Source organism: Dipodomys ordii, unplaced genomic scaffold (assembly GCF_000151885.1).
Source record: "Dipodomys ordii isolate 6190 unplaced genomic scaffold, Dord_2.0 Scaffold11, whole genome shotgun sequence".
NCBI lineage: Eukaryota > Metazoa > Chordata > Mammalia > Rodentia > Heteromyidae > Dipodomys > Dipodomys ordii.
In genome coordinates, this window is record NW_012267227.1 from 16,568,651 (window position 1) to 16,586,179 (window position 17,529).

The 17,529-nt window shown below is 48.8% G+C and overlaps 1 protein-coding gene across 1 annotated transcript in view; it reads left to right on the forward strand.

The window, feature by feature from the left end:
- The first annotated feature begins 797 nt into the window (after positions 1–797).
- Pla2g4e (phospholipase A2, group IVE) overlaps positions 798–17,529 on the forward strand; it is a 56,257-nt gene continuing 39,525 nt past the window's right edge. The window contains exon 1 of the mRNA XM_013009988.1: positions 798–989. Within this exon, the coding sequence (XP_012865442.1) occupies positions 798–989 (192 nt within the window). The remainder of the gene's footprint in view (positions 990–17,529) is intronic.

Below are 17,529 nucleotides of genomic sequence, written 5' to 3' on the forward strand. Positions count from 1 at the left end.
CCTTAAAAAATTTTTTTTGTAATTATTTTTTGATGGGCCTGCAGTTTGCATTCAAGGCCTCAGGCTTTCTAGGCAGGCACTGTACCACTTGAGCCCCACCCCCAGCTCCTATTTTTGTCATTGTGAACATAGAACTAGGGAGCACTCTCTCTGAGCTAGCAGGCACATCATCTGTCAAACCAAAGAGAGGGCTGATAAGAGAGGAGAGTAAATCAACACATTCTATTCTGGCCCACAGACTCCACATTAGCTTAGGCAAATACAATGCCACGTATTTATTTTCAGGGTTCAAAATAGACCTCTGGGGGTACCCAGCAAGAGCCAAAGAAGTCTCCTCACTCTCTCCCCGATCCCAGTCACTTCACCTCCATCCCTCCCTCTCTCCCCACAGCAGATTGAGTTTCACACTCTTAAAAATAGCTTCTGAGCGGTGTCAGCTGTCTCTTGAGTTTGGCTCCCTGCCCTGAAATGCAGGACTAAGAGAAGCAAGAGGTGCTTAGTTCCAGCTCACTGCAGACCCCCGTGTAGCACAACAACATTCTCTTCCCGAGAGTAGGCCCAGCTCATTCAAAATACTCTGAGATGCAGGACTCCTATTTCTAAGCTCTCCGGCCTCTTTCCCTCCTTAATAATTTACCTGGCTTATCTTCCAGGGGAATGGACAGCAATGGCAGCACCCGCTTTTCTCTTGAAATTCCCTTGAAATTCCCCGAAGATGCCCACGCCACAAAGTTGCTTGGCTTTTAAGGATCAGCTCCGGTTCCACACAGCCTGTCCCAAGCCCCAGACACATGGACATGGCTGGGGTGAATCTCCAGGTTGGGGAAGGCCACCCTGGCCTGGGAATGAATGCATGTGTCCCCCATGGCTCACGGGGAAATGAAGAATTCAGCAGAAGGGGAAGAGATTGCGGCGAGTTGGAAGACACACAGGACTTGGAAACTCCAGACCTCCTATCTTTACCTCCCATGGATCCTTGTGGCTCTCAGGTATGTCTGTGTCCCTGGGGCAGGAGGAAGGGGCTCTTGGTCCCTTTAGTGTGACCCCTTACTTTCTTTACTCTGAAGAAGATGATCTGTGTGGTGGCAGAGTTAAGAGGATTTTCTTTCCCTTTGTCTTTCGGAAAGGAATCCTTACTCTGAAGAAGATAATCTGTATGGTGTCAAGAGTTAAGAGGATTTTCTTTTCTCTTGTTTTTCTGGAAGGAAACCCTATCCCCTTCCCTCCTTCCGCCCTTCCCTCCTTCCCCACGTCCCCTTCCCCATCACCCAACTTCCATTTGTGCTCAGAAGACCATTCATGTTAACACTGATGCAGAGCAGTGAGCTTTGAGAGTGTGTTTTAGGTGCCAGGTTCTCTGATAGGTAAGGATTAGTATCTGCCTTGGATGAGAAATGGAGGCATCAAGAAGCTGAGCCCTGCTCCCCTCTGCCAGCGTAGGCCTTCTTCTCAGGAGACAGTGGCCAGGTCTCCCCACCCCATTCCCAGCCTCCATCATCTCCTGGGGACTCAGCTTGGCTCCCCATCCCTCTGTGAAGACACCCCCTCCACTTGGTGCATCTACCCTGAGCCTTGGCCGTGGATGGGGTCTGGCCCCAGGTCCCACCTCACACCTGAATCCCATGTCTGCCACATTTTGCCATCACACTCACCATAACCCAGCTCCACCCCCTAAGCAGGTGGACTGTTCTACTGAGCTATGGCGACTCTTCTTAGAGTCACATATGACAAGCAGGCCCCAGTGCTTCCCCCAGCTCTCCGCCACTATCCCGTGATTCCCAAAGCCCTAGAACGCCCAGCGAGGCCTTTCTCCACAGCCCCTTCCTCACGCCGCGTCCTTCCAGAAGTCTCTGTGTCATGGAGATGACCAGGCCTGTGTTGGCATGCTCACAGGGGAGACGGGAACCGGGATGACCAGGCTGAAGGCCTGTCCTCACCTGCCCACCTGCCCGGCATGCTGTGCCTCCTGACTCATGCCGAGAGGTGGCAGCTGCAAGGTGCTGGCAGGGCAGCTGTGACAGCGCAATGCTTAGAGTTTGTGAAAGTGTCAGCCTCCCTGCAAAGGGCAGGAACTCCCGTGCCATCCCTGCCTGCACCTTCTTCGAGCAGTTTCTTTACCTATGGGGAAACAGTGATGTGGTTAGCACATGACCTGGGCTGCAGCATTGTTGTCCACTCTGTCTTGTCATTAAGAGTAATTTCTAAAAATGTTTGGAATACACAGTGGGCAAATCCACCAAAATCCTGTTAACCCAATGCAATCGCCATTCCTTTCCAGTCCTTCTCTCATTTAGATAATGTTCACACAGTTGTGCTTATATTTATAAACACCTATAACCAGGTTTTTGCCCTAAAATACTTGGGTATATTTTCTGGGTTGCAATCTAAACCTCTTCCTCCTCCTCATGGTGATGAATGAACTCAGAGCATTGCAAATGTTGGACAAGGGTCATACCACTGAGCTAACACTCAAAAGCCCTTTATAATTATCTTTTTGTTATTATTGTTATGGAGATTGAACTCTGGGCCTGGATGCTGTCCCTCAGCACTTCAGCTCAAGGCAAGTGCTCTACCACTTGAGCCACAGCACCACTTCTGTTTTTTCAGTGGTTTATTAAGAGTTTCATGGACTTTCCTGCCCGGGATGGCAGATCTCAGCCTTCTGAAGCTAGGATTACAGGGAGGAGCAACCAGCACCTGGCTTCACACAGAGTGAAGGGGTTACAGGCGGCTCTGCAGGAGAGGGAGTAGATATACATGGGCAGCATATGTGGCAGGTGGTCATGGACACACCACCCGAGGAGAGCAGGGTCTTCATTGTCTCCGTGGCAGCTTTAGAGGGAACAGTCCACTATGCCCCACGTAGCTTCTCTCCCCGCCCCATGTTGCTCTTGGAGGGTTCCTCCTCATCTGTGGATGAGGCCTGTGTGTTTCTGGGCACAGTTAGAGACCCCCCCCCATTGCTGAGTGATCCGTCACCATGCCTCACTGTCCCACAGATCCAGCTTATCAGACTAGTTGGGCCTCTCTCCCAGAGTTCCCTTCCCACCTCTGCTGTGTGGTAACTTCCCACTGCTTGCCACACATTCCTTGAAGACCAGGAAGCAGGCCTGGAACCTCCTTTCATCCCCTGAGCAAGTATTCATTGAGCTCCCACTATGCACCTGGTATTGTGAGGTAGAGCACTAAGTAGGGCAGAGATCATCTAGCCCACATGAAACCTACACTCTAATGGGGGAGCCATAGGATAAACCAACACAGGACTGTTTCCCATAGCAAATATGAAACAGGTAATAGTGACGGATAGGGTTGTGACATCAGACAGGAGCTAACATTTGATTTTGGTCTTTTTTGGGTCCAGTTGTGGGGGCTGAACTCTGGGCCTGGGAGCTGTCCCTCAGCTCTTCAGCTCAAAGCTAGCGCTCTACCACTTGAGCAACAGCGCCACTTCGTTTTTTTCTTTTTGCTTATGTGGTGCTGAGAAATCGAACCCAGGGCCTCAGGCATGCAAGGCAAGGCTCAGTGCCACCTTCCCTGCCCCTAACATTTGAATAAAAATCTCTCTCTGCCCTCCCCCCATTCTGGCCCCTCCTCTCTTTTTTTGGTGGTGGTATTAGGGCTTAAACTCAGGGCTCTGCTCTTGGCCTAGGCAGACTTTCTGCTAATTGAGCCATGCCCAGGCCATTTTAGCTGTTTATTTTTCATAGTGTCTCGCATTATTCAGGCTAGCCTGGACCTCAATCTTCTTACCTATGGCCTCCTGAGTAGCTGAAGTCACCACACCATTCAGCTTGTTTGTTGAGATGGGGGTCCCAATAACTTTTTTTTTTTTTTGGCCTGGTCTAGTTTTCTACTTCCTGATCTCAGCCTCCTGAGTAACTAGGATTACAAGTGTAAACCACTTGGTGCCTGGGTGATGTTCTTGAGCTCTTCTTGCTCAAGACTAGCACTCTACCACTTGGAGCCACAGCTTCACTTCTGGTTTTCTGATGGTTAATTGAAGATAAGTTTCACAAACTTTTTTGCACATGCTGGCTTTGAACTATGATCCTCAGATCTCTGCCTCCTGAGTAGCTAGGATGACAGGCGTGAGCCACCAGCACCCAGTTCTACTTTGCTTTTTAACAACTGGGCAATGTCCCTTATGTTACACCACAAGAACAGAAATGGTAGAGTGAATGGGAGTGGAGGCTTCATTTTGTCTTAAATATCTGTGTATCTAAATCTATTTTGCCACTCAGAAAACCAAACCCAGGGCCTTGTATATGTTAGCCAAGTGTGCTGCCACTGAGCAACCTGCCTTCCTTGACATTTTAAATTTCAGGTACTTTTTTTTCTTTCCAGGAATCACAATTTATTAAGTTGGTGAGAACCACAGGAACAACGTTAGAAACCGTACCCAATGTAGGCCAAAACACCAAAAAGAAAGAAGTGTGTGAAGCGTGTGATGGTGGTGGGAGGTAGCAGCAGAGGGAAGCTGGTCTGCAGGCGTGGGCAGCATGAGTTCAAGGCGAGGCGCAGTGGGGATGGGTTTCTGCCGGTGCACTTGAGCTCTGCTGTCCAGCCAGTCAGTGTGTTCTGCACTCGCAGGGGCAAGGCATTTCCTCTGGGGTTGTCCTAACGGGGCAGGCAGCAACAGCACATCCTTTCAAAGCAACGCCAAGACCCTTCTCTTGAGTCGCTTCCAGATGGAGCCTCTTCCATTAGCTGCAGGGCGCGGGAGAGGAGGGGTGCTGTCCTCCCTCTCTGGCTGTATGTTCCAGGCAGACATTTTGGATGCTGGTGGTCCTGAGGGCAGCTGGCTACTCTCCTCTGTGTCCCCCCCTGTGGCCTTCAGGTCAGTTGCTTTTGGCCCTGGGGCAGCCGAGCTGATGTCCCTCTTCCCCCGTTTGGGCCCTGTCCACATATTGTATAGGATGCGGGGGAGAGAACTAGCCCTGCTGCCCAGCTGCCTCTCCTGCTCAGGGGCTGGGCAGGTCAGTTCCCCCGGTTGGCCCCTGGGGAGGGCAGTTGTTGCTGCTCTTGTTGCTGCAGCTGGAGTAGAGGGAGGCTTGCTGCCCTCAGTCTTCTGCTCTGTACCCGTTATGCTGGTTCTCCACAGGAGACAGGGGAGGGACACCGACCTGGTGTGCCTGCCACCCTCCTCCTGCTGCTGCTTAGCATGCAGACACACAGCAGGGTGGCGCACAGGAGCACTGGCTCGCTTGACCAGCACACTTTGGGAGGACGGGTGTGCAGGTGAGGGGCAAGGCGGAGGCCCAGGAAGCGGGTACCACATCGGACGGATCAGGTCTCGGGCCTCATCTTGCTGCTCCTTGAGCATGCTGTAGGTTGCCCTCTTATTATTAAATGTTCTTCCCGACAGGGCTGCCCGCACCTCCTCGGGGTTAAATCCCATGTATGACACCATGATGTGCAGTATGGCGGGGTCTGGCTGGTTCAGAGCAGGCTGGCTGGGGCATGGTGAGGCTCCCTTAATTGTCTTGAACCAGGGATGGCACATTACTTGCCACACCGTGGGCCGCCTCTTTGGATCGCTCGCCATAAGGTATGCTAACATTCCTTGAAGTTCAGGGGAAAAAGATTTTCGTATTTTAAGTTTACCACTTAAAACTTGTTTACTGAGGACAGCCCATGACTTGCCTTTATAGGGCACATTGCCCATGACCATATAGTACAAGAGCACCCCAAGGCTCCAGACGTCCACCTTGGGGCCCTGGTAGCTCTCTTGCCTGAACATCTCAGGGGCCAAATAAGCCATAGTCCCACACTATGTGTCCAGCTGCTGCCCTGGCAGGAACCATGTACTCAATCCGAAGTCACATAGCTTCGCTGTGCCCCTGCTGTCTAGCAGTATATTTTCTGCCTTAAGGTCTCTGTGAGCAATGCCATTGTCGTGGCAATATTTGACTGCCCTCAAGATCTGCCTAAACAGACCCCTGGCCTCGTCCTCTGCCAGCCTGTCCACCTTGTCCAGGTAGTCCACAAGGTCTCCTCTGTCCATATACTCGATCACCAAATACAACATTTCCTCTGTTTCTACCTCCTCATAGAGCTTGACGATGTTGGGGTGCTCCACCGACCTCAGAATGTCCAATTCGGTGGCAAAGAAGGTGCTGTCCAACTTTTCGAGGACCTTCACCGCCACCAGGGTGTCCGTGGGCAGGTGCTTGGCCAACTTGATCGAGGCAAAGCTCCCCTCACGGATGGTCCTCAGCACCTGGTAGTGAGCCCTGCGGAGGTCCTTCTTCGAGGAACTGGCCTCACTGTCTTCCCAGAACCTCGCCTTTCTACTCTGGCTAGTCATCCTACACAGCACCCTAGCGATGCTGTCTAGGGAGCAAGTGAATGAACAAAGAAAGAAAGCACAACCAAGTATAATCAACTACAACAGAGCAGAACAAAAACAATGAAATGGACAAAATGGAAAAAAATATAATAAAATACAATGAAATATAAAGAAATACAAGATAATAATGGAATAAAATGTAAGCAAAGTCTAAGGTAATTATAATAAACACACTAAAATGTAAATATAATAAATGAATAAAATAACTACTATCTAATATCTCTCATGAAACAAAATCTAATAGGAATGAAAAATAATGAACAAAATGCCTAAATGCTAGCTAATTGAAAACAACAAAAGTATAAGGAAAAAAACAATAGTAAACTAAAAAAATATAAGTAAATAAAACAAAAAACTAAAATAATAAAAGTAAAAGAAATAAAGTAAAAATGAAAAAGAAAAAAATTAAAAAAATACAATTAAAACAAAACAAAAAAGGCAAAAAAATAAACCAAAATCCAAACGTCAAAGCCAAATCAGAATCCAAATCCAAAGAACCGAAAACCAAAGCCAAATCAACAAACCAAATCCAAAACCCAAGGAGAAATCACCACACAACCACCCAACTAAACTCCAACCTCCAAACTACCTACAGAGAGTCCACCTGGCACCACCCCCTATATATACAGCCAGGATTATGACCTCACAGTGATGTCTGTGATGTCAGAGCCACCAAGTTACTAGCCTAGAAGGCACTTCTAAGTAGAAGTGTGTGCCTGGATTGGCCTTTCACTCAGGGCCTGGGCACTGTGCCTTAGCTTTTACACTCAGGGTTGGTGCTCTACCAGTTGGGCCACAGTCCAAATTCTATCTTCTTGGTGGTTCTTGGGAGATTAAGGGCTCAGGGATTTCCAGTCCAGATTGCCTACAAAGGCAACCTGCTTAGCTAGGATGCCAGGCCTTAACCTGAAGCTTGCAAGACACTTTGAGTTCATTATAATTTGGGTGCAGTAACTCAAAATTTCTTAGTTGGTTTATAGATTGATATAGAGTATTTCTGTTCATTGCAATCTAATCAGAGTGTGGATGCTCATATGTATAATTCTGGCTGCTTGTAGGGTTAGAATTGGAAAGATAACAGTTGGAAGCTGTCCTGGGTAAAATAGTTGGTGAGAGTTCATGGCAAGGGAAGAAGCTGGCATTGTGGTACATGCCTCTCATCCCAGCTAAGCTGAAAAGTGAACAAGAGGATGGTATTAAGGCTCTGTTACGACAAAAGCAAGTCCCTTTCTCAAAAGTCACCAGCACAAATTCAAATGAGTGAAGGCTAGATTTGTGTCCTGGCTTTTTTCTTTTTGCTATGTGGTGCTGAGGAATGGAACCCAGGGCCTCATTTATGCATGCAAGGCAAGTGCTCTACCACTGAGCCACCTTCCCAGCCCTTCCATGAGACTCTTATCTGCAATAAACCACTAGAAAACCGGAAGTGGTGCTGTGGCTCAAGCAGTAGAGCACTGGCCTTGAGCTGAAGAGCACAGGGACAGTGCCCTAGCACAGAGTTCAAACCCTGCGACTGACAAAACAAAAACAAAAGTCCCATTAGCTGCTGCTTTAACCTCCCGAACATCTCAGACCTGCGTCCTGGAACTGTGCCTCTTGGCATCCCTTTGCTATCCACCCCAACACTTTGCTGCTTACATTTTTTTAAATTGTTCCCAGACACCCTGAGCTTGTTCGCAAACTAGTCCCAGCGTGTCCCTTGAAGTCCTCTATCCTGCCTGGATCCAAACTGCATAGGAAACAGAATCCTCCCAGTTGTTTGTCCAGCCTCTGTCTGGAGGCCACTGGTGCTCCAGCTCAATTCGAGTGGGTTGCCCTTTCCCACGAGGGGGCCTTGGCTGAGACCCTGGGCCTCACTGACCAACACCCCCACTCCTTGCAGCCCCAGTGTCCACTTCTTACTAACAAAGTGGCTAAGAGCCTTTCTGTCCTAAAATTGGCTGTTGTCTCCTGCCCACAAATCCTGGGTTGTCCTCCCCACATACATGCCTCGCAGATCTGCCTAAATAGGGAAGGCATGCTGGCTTACGGAGGTGATGGGGGACGTGGATGGGGCCCAGTTTGTTTGGACCACCTACCTCCCTGCCTGAGAGATTCTTTTCCTCACCCGTAATGGATGAGGTGCTATCAAGTTGGTACTTACAACCTAAAAGAAACATTAATGGAGGAAATGGCGCTCTAGCTCAAGTGGTAGAGCGCTAGCCTTGAGCTGAAGAGCTGAGGGACAGAGCCCAGGCCCAGAGTTCAGGCCCCATGACCAACAAAAAAAAAAAAAAAAGAAAGAAAGAAACATTAATGGAGACTCTCTCTTGACAATGCACATTTACCACACTGCAGAGTGTGGTAAATTTACTTTTGAAGGGTTAAAGTACTTGAGGCAGTGACCATTTGTTGCTTGTTTCAGAACAGAGCAACACGTGTCGCTAAACCACTTGGTTGTGTGCCTTTATAAGCCCTGCAAATCCTTAGCTCGGGGCTCTCCTCCTAGGCTCCGCTGTGTCGGAGTGTAGGACGAGGCCCCAGCTGCAGCCTGTTTAAATAAAACCTTAAAACAGCTGTAAAGTCTGACTCTCGGTGGTCTTCTTGGTGGGAGTCCCACAACCTGGGCACAACATATTAGTGGGGGCTTGCCCAGGATCCACCCCCAAAGACCCCTGAGGCCTCAGATTCCAAAGGTAAAACAGCGCTGTTTTTGTTCATTTGTCTTGGTCTGTCGTTGTCCGCCTGTACTTTTGTTTTCCTTTGTGAGGACAGCCGCTCCGATTCGTATTGTGTAAAGGGTTGTCGAAGCGGATGCGCTTGCAGGACAACCCTGGAGGAACTGGGAGCCGTCCCAGATCCTCTTGTGGGGCAGGGGTAACCCTGCCGTGTGGAGCGAGGGGGTCCTTGGTACCCCGCCGTGTGAATTGTGGGGCGGGGGTCAGTTCGGTGTTGGGCTGGAACTGACCAGGAGGGCCTTCTAACTGAGGCTCAACTCGCCCACTGTGGGTCCTCTCCTTCTGCTGTGGGGCGTGGATCGGTGTGGAACCCCACCGTGACAGGAGTCCGCGGACCAATTCAGGAGATCTCCACTTCGTAACTGTCAGGCCTGCGTGTGTCTTGTTTGTACTGTGTATTGTTTTTTTGGACTGTACGACTGACTGGACTGGAAACCATGGGCACCACTCCATCTAGCCCCCAGACTTACACTGAGAAAGAGGAAAAGAAAAGGTACCCCCCGGTTTTTCAGGGAGATAACTTGGAAGAAGAAATGTTTCCTCCCCCATACTCCCCTTCCCAGGTTCCTTTTTGCAGAACCTGAGAATGATCAAGAGGAGGAGGGAGCTACAGAACCCTCGGCACCTGCCCTTAAAGTTTCTGAGGGGCCAGTCACTCGACGCCACCGTGGGATCAGCCCCCCTTCTAATGCAGCTGTTTTTCCCTTACACGCCGTAGGTCCTGTGGATGCGGATGGTCCACAGCAACTCCAATATTGGCCATTTTCTACCAGTGATCTATGCATTTTGGCAACCCAAAATGCCCCCTTTTCTGAGAAACCCCAGGATTTAATTTGTTTGCTTGAAACTATTCTCTTTACTCATCAGCCCACTTGGGATGATTGCAGTCAGCTTTTACAGAAACATATCCCTGGCCCCACAGGAGCGCCCATCACAGATCCTGCCCTGATCGCTGCCTATTTTCCTGAGATCCGACCAACATGGGACTACAATACAGTTGAAGGTAGGGAGCGACTCCTCGTCTACCGCCAGGCTCTGTTGGCAGGTCTCAAGGTGGCGGCTCGCCGACCTACTAATATGGCCAAAGTTTATGATGTTAGACAGGGAGGAAGTGAAAGTCCGGCAGCATATCTTGAGCAGCTCATGGAAACTTTTAGTCAATATACCCCGTATGATCTTGAGACCCAGGAGTCGGCTCAGATGATTATGTTTGCCTATATAAATCAAGCTGCACCAGACATAAAGCAAAAGTTGCAGGCTGTAGACAGACTTGGTGAAAAGTCTATTAGGGATCTAGTAGCCATGGCAGAAAAGGTTTATAAGAGAGAGACAGAGTAGCAAAGGCAGGAAAGGAAGGACAGAGAACGTGAAATTGAGCGTGAAAAGAGAGACCAGGCCAAGGAAAAGAGGCCAGATTCGTTGGACTCGCCACTATCGCATGCCGAGCATACCTGGTTCACAGACAGCAGCAGTTTCATTCGAGATGGAAAAAGGTACGCGGGCACAGCAGTCACCACGGACACTGAGATAGTGTGGGCAGAAGCGCTCCCCCAGGGAACGTCTGCACAAAGAGCAGAACTAGTGGCACTAACAAAAGCCCTACAGATGGGAAAAGAGAAGAGACTAAACATTTACACGGACAGTCGGTATGCTTTTACCACCGTGCATGTCCATGGAGCCATTTATCAAGAGAGGGGGTGTTGAGAGCTGAGGGAAAGACTATTAAAAACAAATTTTAAGCCTCATCCGGGCCTTATGGGAACCAGCCAATATTGCCATTATGCACTGCCCTGGCCATCAAAAGGGAACTGATTCAATAACCAAAGGAAATAACTTGGCCGTTCAGGCAGCTAAGGAGGCGGTCCTCCAGCCCAGAGCAGAAGTACTGACTCTAGTAAACCCAGGGCCACGAGCTTTGCCTCCTGAGCCTCAGTACTCCCAAGAAGACTTGGAGTGGATAAAGAAAATTCCCATGGCCTATAAACCCCCGGACAGAGAAGGAAACAAAGACTGGTGGAAAACTGGGGAGGGGAAACTTATCTTGCCACAAAGATTGGGCAAGGAGATTCTTAAGAGAATCCATCGGGTCTCTCACATGGGAACCTGAAGAATGCAGGACTTGCTCCGACACTCAGAAGTAAAAATTAGGCAAGGAAATCAACTCATTGAGGACATTGTTAAAAATTGTAAAGCCTGTCAGCTCACCAATGCCCCCAATCAACAAAAGGAGCTCACCTCCCTGGAGGCCAGGTGTGTTTCGGGAAGTAGACTTCACAGAAATTAAAACTGGAAAATTAGGATATAAATATTTGCTAGTTTTTGTAGACACCTTTTCAGGATGGGTTTGAAGCCAACCCAACAAAGCATGAGACGGCAAACGTCGTGGCTAAGAAAATCCTGGAAGAAATCCTACCCAGGTATGGCTTCCCATCCACCATCGGGTTGGACAATGGACTGGCTTTGGTCTCAAAAGTAAGTCAGGGAATAGCTGTGGCACTGGGGACAGATTGGAAATTGCAATCCTTATAGACCCCAGAGTTCAGGGCAAGTAGAAAGAATGAATCAGACTCTAAAAGAGACCTTAACTAAATTAGCCTTGGAGACTGGCGCAGACTGGGTATCACTCCTTCCTTTTGCCCTGTTTAGAATAAGAAATTCACCCTATCAGCTTGGCTTTACTCCTTTTGAAATAATGTATGGACACCCTCCACCCATTATCCCTAGCCTTCAGACTGAATTGCTTGCTGATTTGGATGATACTGAATTTCTGTGTAAGCTTGACTATTTACAGCTTTGCATAAGAGTATGTGGCCCCAGCTTAGAGCATTATATGATTCTGCTTCTATTCCCTCCCCCCATTTGTTTAAACCAGGGGACTGGGTGTTTGTTCAAAGGCACAACTTGAGATCTCTGGAACCACAGTGGAAGGGACTTTACATGGTGCTACTGGCTACACCCACTGCCCTTAAGGTGGATGGCATTGCTGCTTGGATCCACTGCTCCCACGCCAGACTGGCTGTGGGGAAACATGGAAGTCTCCAAGCATCCTACCCAACTACTCTGCATACACCTCAAGAAAAGAAAAATGAACTGATTGTTATTGGTATTGTTGTTTAATAGTATGGCTAAGGTCAGAGAGGGACTATACCGGTTCAAGATCGAGAGCTGTTGGAGTCTAGTTTTGGGCCAGAGCCACAAGATTGTCTCTCAGGACCATAAGTCAGGCGGGGGAATGAAGGGTTAAAGTTTTGAGGCAGTGACCACTTGTTGCTTGTTTCTGTCTAGCAGAGCAACATGTGGTGGTAATCCAAACACCTGGTTGATTGTGTGCCTTTATAACCCCTGCAAATCTTTAGCTTGGGGCTCTCCTCCTAGGCTCCGCTGTGTCAGAGTGTAGGAGGAGGCCCGAGCTGCAGCCCGTGTAAATAAAACCTTGAAACAGCTGTAGAGTCTGACTCTCGGTGGTCTTCTTGGTGGGGGTCCTGTGACCTGGGCACACTTTTAAGCAGTGATATCAGGTGGGCAGCTAACAAGACACTGGACTCAGGAGTTAGGTTGGAGGAGAAGGGATAAGCTGTGTAGATGTATAACACGGAATCCAGATGGCTTTTAAGGTCCCAGACCTGGCTGAGATCTCCAGTCTGTCCCTCCTCATCACTACCAGGAGGAGAAAGAGCCACCACGAGACTGAGGGCTAGGTGTAGTGCTGTCCATCTATAATTCCAGTGCTTGGGAGACTGAAGTATGAAGATCGTGAGTTCAAGCCCAAACTGAGTTACATGACATAGTCTGCAGCCAGCTTGGCCTCCATAGGCAAGATCTATCTCAAGGTGAAAGAGAGAAGCCAGGTGCCTGGAGCTTCACACCTGTCATCCTCAGAAAAGCCCCCATGAGACTCTTTATCTCCAATAAACTACTCAGAAAAAAAACTGGGAATGGCGCTGGGGCTCAAGTGGTAGAGTTCTAACATTGAGTACAAAGAGGCTCAGGGACAGAGTCCAGGCCTGGAGTTTAAGACCCAAGACCAGCAAAAAATAAAAACTAATTAAAAATATACAAGAGAGAGACAGAGACAGCAAAAGAGAGACTATGTGAATGAGGTTAGAAGGAAGCGGTGTCATTACTTTTCCTGTGCGCATCCTACACAATTGTCTTTCTAAGCACAGAGGAGGTGGTTGCAGGAAGCACCAGGTCTCTGGCTGCTTGTTTGTGTCTTTCCATCCCCCGCCTGACGCAGGGCTGGTTACATGCTGGGTGGATGCTTGGCTGGTGGCTGCCGGCCTAAGAAGCTACCAGCAGCCCACTATCTCTGACATCAAAGATGCTACCTCCCTCCACCTGGCTCCAGAGGCCTCTCCCCAGTTCCTCCCCTCCCAGGTTCACACCCTGTGGTCCACCTCTCATGCCCTTCCCTCATGGCAGGGCGCACCTACTCTGCACCTCCTACATGGTGTGAGGCAAGCTCGCTCCCAGCTCTTCCTGCTGCCTCTTTGAACCTTGCTGGCATCTCGGTTCAGTATCTCAGTTCCATCCAGGCCTGTCCCTCTATGTTATGCCTTTCTCTACTGGGCTCCTACCAAGAAACCATTTGTTTGCCCCTGAGCATCACCAGACCTCTCCCACCCGTCCACTTCACTTCCTGGCTTGGGTGCCCTTTGGTGGTATCCATCCATCAAGACAAAATAATTCCTTAGCTACTGTGGCATCTTAAGGCTCCGGTTACTTACCTTCCAGATGCTTCTCCTTCCTTACTATGCCGCAGACAGGTTCAGTTCTGAAACAAGCCCACCTTTCCTACCTCTCGGATCGCCTGTGCTGCCCCCCTCCTTTGAAGTGCTCTTCGTGCGATTCACATGTACCTAACTGAGTTTTTCTTCAGGCTTCAGCTTCCAGATGGAGGAGGTCATCCCCGATTCCTGCTGCCTACCCCCCTCCTGCCCGTGACCTGGTCCCTGTGTTTTATGGGACTCTGTTCTTCTTTGTAATGCTTGGTGATGGTGACTTGTTTGTAATTATTTGTCCATTACCTAGTAAGCCTACTTCATGAGAGTAGGTGCCATATTAGCTTGTAGCATGTAGGACTTTGCCATCAACAAGCCAGGTTTTCCCATCTTCTCCAGCCCATGCGGACCCTTAGGTCTCCCAGGTTTACTTAGTTCATCCAAACTCATTTGTCTTGTTGCAAAATGATCAAAGCACCCTTGGCTACTGTAATCTTTTAAGGGTTTTTCATTGTGGTGGTCGTTTTTGTGCTGGTCCTGGAGCTTGAAATCAGGGCTGGTGCTCTACCACTTGAGCCACAAACCTCACTTCTGGCTTTTTGGTAGTTAATTGGAGATAAGAGTCTCACAGACTTTCCTGCCTGGTCTGGCTTTGAACTGTGATCCTCAGATCTCAGCCTCCTGAGTAGCTAGGATTAACAGGCATGAGCCACCAACGCGTGGCCTATTAAGGTTTGTCATATATGCCAGATTCTGCATGGCATCACATTAGATTCTCTCGACATTCATGATAGTCCTGTGAAATACTCCCTTGGGAGCCCAGTTAACAGGTAACAATAATGAGTCTCAGCGCGGCAAAGTGACCAGCCTGTGTCACCCAATCAGAAAGTGCCAGAGCCAAGATATAAACAGAGGCTTCGGACTCCTCATCTCTTTGCTCATTTGTCAGTGAATGTTGTTGTTGTCAGCTCTCTGTAAGTGGTCTCTTCAGTTTGTGTTTTTGGGTGTTTTCCACCTCTACACGGCATGAGCTCCCCAAATAGCACCCGTGCCTTTTATTGAGGGTTTGGCATTTTCTGCAGAACAAAAGGCTCCATGAGAGATGGGAGAGTGAGTGCCACCTGCAGACGCTGACTTACAGGGGTCCTGCCTGCTCCTCGCTTCCTCCCTCTCCAGGCCAAGCTGGCCCTGTCCCATTCTCTCCTCCCTGCCTGCCCGTAGTGCCACTGTTTCCGTATCACATACCCATTAGTCAGCAGAGGTTGGCCTGGCTTCCCCAAGGCTTCTTCCACAGCAGATTGGATTAGCATCCGTCCTCTGGGTCCAGGGCTGACCAGGAGGAAGTAACAGAATGGCAGATCTGCCGCTAGTCCTTGGGATTCTAGGCCAAACTCCTTGTTGGACAGAGGCGTCTCCTGACCTTCGCATACACCAGAAGTGGATCCAAGTTCTAGCTTACACTGAAGCCCTCCTGCCACAGCCCTATTGCTGTGAGCAAGTGTGACACAGCATCTTTTGCTGTGGGGTGTGTGTGTGCGTGCGCGCGTGCACACACATGCCAGCGTGTGCAGACTAGTAGTAGGACTTGACATCAGGGCCTCACACTGCCGCTTGTCTTTTTCTGTACCACTGGAGCCACACAAGAGGGGCCCTGGCAGTGCAGGAGCGACAAGCCCCAGTGGGAGGCAGTGTGGAGAGACTGATGGGAAAGATGGAAGCAGGGATGTGCCTATGCATAAACACACACGTGTGTGTGGTCATGCGTGTGGGCTGTCAAGTCGGGGTGAGGAAGCGGGGGAGCGCCACTTCTTTGGTTGGGATGGCTTGGGTCCGCTGTGTCATCGTCACTGACAGACATGTCGTCTTCTGGTCCTCAGGGCGGGAACTGTGATTTACACCTGAAGCCCACACCCTGGTAAAGTACCCTCTGCCTGTCCTTCCCCTCACTCACCCCTCGGGTAGTTGGGACGCGCTGTCATTTCCCTGATGGCCAATGGCGGTGAGCTCCTTTCCCGGGTTCACCTGACCGCTGTGCACCTTCACCACACACGCGTGTCTACTCACATCCTCTGTCCGCATTTCGGGCGGGAGGTATTATTATCATCATTATTATTATTTTATATGCTAGTTCTGGGGTTTGGACTCAGACTGGGTGCTATCCCTGAGCTTTTTTTTCCCCCCCCTCAAAGTCTGGTACTTTACCACGTGAAGCACAGCTCCACTTCTAGCTTTTTGGTAGTTTATTGGAGATGAGTCTCTTGGACATTTCTGCCTGGGCTGGCTTTGAACAGTGATCCTCAGATCTCAGCTTCCTGAGTAGCTAGGATTACAGGCGTGAGCCACCAGTGCCCAGCTTGGGAAGTCTTGTTATTAAACTGCAGAAGTTTTTTGTATATTCTGGATAAGAATCTCATCACATAGAAGATGTGCAAATACTCCTGTGGGTTGTCATTGCAGCTTTTGTGGGTGGTATCTTTTGAAAAGCAAGAGTTTGTCATTTATTTATTTATTTATTTATTTATGTGGGTCATGGAGTTTGAACTCAGGGCCTGGGCTTTGTCCCTGAGGTTTTTTTTTTTTCTTTTCCTCAAGGCTAGCACTCAACAACAGCTCCGCTTCAGTTTTCTGGTGGTTAATTGGAGATAAGAGTCTCATGGGCTCTTTTGCTATTTCCTGCCAGGGTTGGCTTCAAACCTGGATCCTCAGATCTCAGCCTCCTGAGTAGCTTGGATTACAGGTATGAGACACTGGTGCCTGGCCTGGTGTTTGTAATTTTTGTTGTTGTTGTTGGTCGTGGGGCTTAAACTCTGGGCCTGGGCACTGTCCCTCAGCTCTTCAGCTCAAGGCTAGCATTCTACCACTTGAGCCACAGTACCACTTCCAGTTTTCTGAGTGGTTTATTGGAGATTACTTTTATGGCCTTTCCTGCCCGGGCTGGCTTTGAACTGCAATCCTAAGATCTCAGCCTCCTGAGTAGCTAGGATCACGGGCATGAGCCACCACACACAGCTGTAAATTTTTTTTAAAATAACAAATCTATTTTCATTTTGTCACTTGTGTTTTTGTGTCATATCTAAGAAGTCATACCTTGATCCAAGAGGTAAATACTTACTCCTATATTTACTTTTAAGCATGACTCTAGCTCTTACATTTGTGCTGGTTCTTGGGCTTGACATCAGGACCTCAGGCTCTCGCTTAACTTTTTTTGCTCAAGGTTGGTGTTCTACCACTTGAGCCACAGATTTATTTCTAGTTTTTTGGTAATTGATTGGAGGTAAAGTTTCATGTACTTCCCTGCTAGGTCTGGCTTGGAACCACAATCCTCAGCTCTCAGCCTGTTGGGTAGCTAGGATTATAGGTGTGAGCCACCAGCACCAGCTTCTTGTTTATTTTTCCTTGGGTTTATTCGTTTTATTTTTTGCTGCTCTTGCATATAGGATTTTGTTTTATGTTGTGATTATGATTTTTCATAGGAAAGCTCATCGTTTTTGCTAATTTATTCTTATAACCGGCTGTGTTATATCATAAATTCAAGTAAATACATGTGTGCACGTGCTCTTCCTATTCCATTGACCAGTGTACTAACTTTTGCACCAGTATCACACAGCTGGAAAAAGTGTTTTTTGTTTAATATCGATATATACTTTTTATAGTTCTCTCTTCAACTGCATGGAATTAAGTCATGGTAACATATTATAAATCATAGATATCTCTACCAATAACGAGCAGGCATGTGATTCTA